Here is a 5194-nt window from a genome sequence, read left to right as displayed (position 1 = left end):
TAGAAAGCAAAGGTTTTCATCTATCAAATGATGTATTGTATAATATTGTGTTCTGAACAGATGAGCATCAATTTCACTTATAATAAATGGTTCATTCCTGTGGGAAAGTTAATGACTAGCTTAGATGAACTTTTAACGGCTTTTGTCGTATAGTTAGAAAGCCAGAAAAATTTTTAAAGTTAGGGGAAATTGTCTACTTTTTGCATGTTATTAGTCTATGTTCTTTGGTACATTATTTAATTAAATAAAAATTATTTAGTGCATCACTGCCATTAGTATAAAAAAGTGGGGTTAAGTGTCCTCGACAATCAACAGCAAGAAAAAAGAAAATTGGGTAAGTACTTTATTTCTTGTTTTTCATGTTTATTTTTTATTTATTATTATAAAGTAACTAAACTGTAAAAATAGGGATCTCTTTAGGTTAGTTAAGGATAGATTAGGTAAAATAATAATAATATAATAAAAATATTTCATGAGGCATGCACGTGAGCTGCACTTTCCCCCAAGTGACTTACAACTTGTAATGGCACGAATAGTAGTTAGACATGGTTCAAGGTGCAATAAAACAATAAAATTTAATTATAAATAGGTGTATACTGTTACAAGTTTAAAGCTACTTAAAATAAACAAATGTAGTTTCATGCTACTTTTGGAGTCATTCTAGAAACGAAAAGAGAGTAATTTAGATTTTTTTTGTGGTTAGGAGGTCAGTCAGATTGATCAACCTGTATTGAGTTAGGGTAAAGTTTTACTGAAAATGAATATTTGAAATGTATCTAGGAGGTTTTAGAGATTACACAAATGAAATTTGAGATTTTTGAGATGAAAAAAAGTATTTTTAATTATAACATGAAAATCACTTTGCACACAGACTATTCAAAACAAATAATATATTCAAGGACAAATATATTTTTTGTTTATTAAAATACTTTGCTAAAAAATGTGATCTTTTGTGTGTGAAAGACTTGTAATGTTTACTGAAAGACTGCCAAATTTTGTGAAGATATATACACTATATTAAAAGTTAGTAGTATCAAATCTATAAGGACTTTGAACAAGTACAAAGAGGTCACATAGTTGGTCAAATTGACTGAACCCATGTTGAGAGAGTTAATGTATAGTATTATTTTTGCGCATCATCTTTTTTTTATATTTTACAGATGATGCAAGAGAAAATTGTGGCTTACATAGTAGTAATCAGTCACATAGTGTGCATTATATAACGGACTTGCTGCAAGTGGTAAAATTAAGTCTGATTAAACTTCTAATGATTTACACTGTTATATATTATTTGGTATTATACAAAGTAAAATATTTTCTAGACATTCTGAAATCGTGGAATACCAAAACCATAAAATTTAGTAAACAGTGTTATAATTTTGTTCTCTGTTGTTGCTATAAATAAAATGTTGACTGCATTTTGCAGTGTTTTAGATATTGGTTTTAATTTCTTAATAAACATTTTTCTAAAATTCTTGAACAGTGTATTGACACTATAACTATTTTTGGACTGGAGAGGTGTTATTGACATTGGCTGATTTTACCATTTTCACAGTGAACATATTAATGAAGTGGCATGAAAATTAGAAAACAAATATATTAAATGGTAATTAGTTTTGGCTTAAGAAAATTCATATAATTTTAGTATTTCCATATTTTTATCATATGAAATTTCCGAATTGCTTTGATTTTTACTTGAAAGGAATGAGCTTTTGTATGAAGTGAGTACTACAAACCCTTTTGTTTATGTATAATTTTATTTATTGTTATGTATCTTATAACCAAAGTAATTAAAATGTAAAAATGAAACATTTCTTAACCTATCAAAGCTGCTGTAAAATCAAATGTCTAAAATTTCACAAGCTTTTAAATAAGCATGGTATATATCATATTTAATGTGCTGTTCATGGTAGACCTACCATAAACAGCTAATGGGCTCACACTATGATTTATTACTTTTAATGGGAGGATAATGGTTCCAGTAGAAAGTACAACAGTAAAATTATAGAATTGAAAGAAACAGATGTGAAAAAGGTAAATTTCTGATGCTCATTTAGGAGATTCTAGAGGTTATGGAAATGAAATATGAAAACTGTAAAATGAAAAGTGTTTTTATACTTAGCATGAAAATGGCTTTTCACTCAGCTTGACTCAGTAAAGGATTCATAAATTCACAGGCAAATCTTTAATCAAAAGACTTTATTTAAAAATTGGATATTTTATGTAAAATAGACTTTTAATGTCTATTGAAAGCTTACCAGTATTTAGAGGTATAGCAAAAATTGGTAGTCTAGTTTCATAGATCTGGATACAGTCAGCTTGACAGTTGGTTAAAACTTAGGTAATATAAAAATGTGAATTATACATTACATTTTCCTGCCAAGTTTATTGATTTACATAAATCATAAAGTTGTTTTATTAAATTTTCAATGTAACACTGTAAGAGGTCATGATGTGGGAAAGAGTTAAAATTATTTTGAAAACTCAAATCAGCAAGTCACATGACAACAACCGCTAATATAACATTGCAGTGGAACACCATGTATCAGAACTACATGTTCACATCATGTGCTGTTTCTTAGGTAGTGCGATGCCACCAAAACTTGATCATTTTTGGAAAGGATATGTAACAGTCTTTTCGTACATGAGATCTTAACAATGTGTTCTGATTGGGGATTTAGATCTTCCTAGAAGTATCCCTTGCACTTAATGGTATTGGAAAACATAGGAATATGGATAAATTTGACGATTGCAACCATCTATAAAGAGACCTGCAAGAAGTTATACTTCAGTTGTGGTAAACAAAGACTGATGTCTTGTAACAGATGAGAATCCATGAACTAAATGTCGGTGGCAAACTGTACAAATGAACCAGGCTATAGTGCACAACACAGTCAAGAAGAATCTACATCTGGAAAAGCAACACACTTGTACACACCTTTAATTTTGAATCTGAAATAGAGAAAGAGGTTCCAAAATTAGTTTAATATAATGTACAAAACCTGTTTTACATGTGAGCATCCTGGGATGGTATGTTTTAAGATAATTATTTATATAAAGCTTTGTATATTAAACTTTTTATCTTTGATAACAGTAAATTAATAACTTTTTGAACTCCAGAATATGTATGTCAGTTGTATTTTCAGACAGTTAGAGTCATCACAGATCATGTTGTTTTTTAAGCAAAAAAGTACTGACTTATTCAAGAATATGTCAGTGAGAACTTGCAATATTATTGTGTTATTTACAGTTTTACATTCATGATTCCCTGAAGAAATTTTTTTTTTTCAAAACCTTTTATATAATTTTTCATTTTAAACTTGTATGAGATTTTTGAAAATTGTTGTGTCACCTAATGTATTGTTCTTTGTTTTTTTTTTTAACAGGTATGTATTGGACTGTATTAAAAAAGTTCCATCTAATGAAAGTTCATGGAATTATCTTCATGGGTAAGAATTAGTTTAAAACAATTAAAACTTGTTTTTTTAGATTCTTTTATGTATTGTAAACTACACTGGATGCCGCTTATTGTGATCACTTTGGGACACAGTTGCATTGATAACAATAAATGAATGATAACGTTAACCGATGAAATAAAAATTCAGCAGTTTCATTAATGTTTATTGATATAGGGTGGTAATCATATTACCTAAAAGTTTTAAAGCTGGATTTTTACATTTATTGACCTATTTAAAAATAAAGAAAGGAAAAAACAATTAAAACAAGAATTAGAAAAATTCATTTAAAGTTGATTGTCTACAATTTTTTCTGAGCAATTCATTAATAAAAATTTAATATTCATACTGTTTATGAAGCTAACCTGATCTGTGCTGTATGCCAAGTTGCAGAATTTGAAGCGCCTCTTGCATTTCAGTAGTTGTTGGAAGTTTATCAGCTTTATGGGCTTCAGCTTCTTCTGTCAATTCTGGGTCTGTCCAAATAACAGTCTGGCAGAACATTAGTAAACCAAAGTTTTAATGCTGATTCGACCTGGCCATCTTTTCCACGGTGCTTTCTCTTACAGAGTAGGTTTTCATTCTGTTTTGCTCCCCCTCTTAATATCGGCTTTTTAAAAATTTTACACAATAGAGGTTGGGAAATTTTTAATTGCACTGCTGCATCATGTTGCCCCATTTTTGGTAACTTATCATAGCATTCTAAAATGGCAACTTTTTCTTTAAGGGTTAGATCTTTAAGTTTCTTATGCACTTCTTCCATTATTAAAGAGGGTTAACAAAATTTTAAATTTGTGGGAGCACCATCTTTCAATAAGGAATGAAAACAACTGTACTGTAATTATGGAAAGGAAATGCAAAAGCTAGGGGATCTTAATGACAACTTAGCCACTCCCCATTTTATGGTGAACCTTTCTTAGGTTGCTTGACTCTGAGATGGGTAAGCTGATTAAAACTGATAGCAAAAAATGAAGTGCTGATTTCAATAAAGATGTTTTTCATATGTATTTTTATGCATTTGGTCAGGACTTAGTAATTCTGATAATGTTATATGAATGATAACATTATCTGTGATCACAGTAAGTGGCATCCAGTGTATATTCATAGAGCAATTATCATTAATTAATTTTTTACCATTGGACATTGATTTTGTGTTTTTTATCATTAACCTCTTGCTACAGATAGGTCAAAGTGAGCTTGTCACAATATTTTAACAGAGTTACATTAAAAATTTTATTAAACTATTTTATCATTGATGTATACAGATAAACTTGGTGTCAAAATGTAGTTAGTAAATCAAATTTCAATAAAGCTAGACCCACTTGCCATGCCCTCACCTGTCACACCCTTTATTTCACAAATAGCCAGTAATTCTCTTTAACTCTTCCGACACGGGGTCGGTCAATTTTACCGATTCACGTGACTTTCTGTACTCGTTTAAAGCTGATATAAATTTAATACTTATAACTCTCTGTATATTGGGTATATCTTCACAAAATTTGGCAGTTTTCAGTTAATATTACAAGTCTTTCACATACAAAAAGTCAATTTTACCGATTCACGTGACTTTCTGTACTCGTTTAAAGCTGATATAAATTTAATACTTATAACTCTCTGTATATTGGGTATATCTTCACAAAATTTGGCAGTTTTCAGTTAATATTACAAGTCTTTCACATACAAAAAGTCATATTTCTTAATGAAGTACTTTTAATAAAATAAAATAACGTTTTGTCCAT

At 29.5% G+C, this 5194-nt stretch overlaps 1 protein-coding gene across 3 annotated transcripts in view; it reads left to right on the top strand.

Annotated features, from left to right (window-relative positions):
* The window catches only part of LOC106468025 (protein farnesyltransferase/geranylgeranyltransferase type-1 subunit alpha-like), a 34856-nt gene that overhangs the window by 19581 nt on the left and 10081 nt on the right, over positions 1 to 5194 (top strand). For 2 of the 3 annotated variants that reach the window (XR_002612535.1, XM_013928423.2), the window contains exon 6: positions 3387 to 3449. The exons of the other annotated variant lie outside the window; for it this stretch is intronic. Coding sequence is in view for 1 of the 2 variants with exons in the window: in XM_013928423.2 (XP_013783877.1) it covers positions 3387 to 3449 (63 nt within the window). In the remaining variant the exon portion in view is untranslated. The remainder of the gene's footprint in view (positions 1 to 3386; positions 3450 to 5194) is intronic. 3 annotated transcript variants of the gene reach the window in all.

The sequence above is a fragment of the Limulus polyphemus genome, unplaced genomic scaffold, assembly GCF_000517525.1.
Source record: "Limulus polyphemus unplaced genomic scaffold, Limulus_polyphemus-2.1.2 Scaffold2838, whole genome shotgun sequence".
NCBI classification, from domain to species: Eukaryota; Metazoa; Arthropoda; class Merostomata; order Xiphosura; family Limulidae; genus Limulus; species Limulus polyphemus.
The sequence above is the reverse complement of the archived record's forward strand: the minus strand, read 5'-3'. Positions and strand labels throughout refer to the sequence as shown.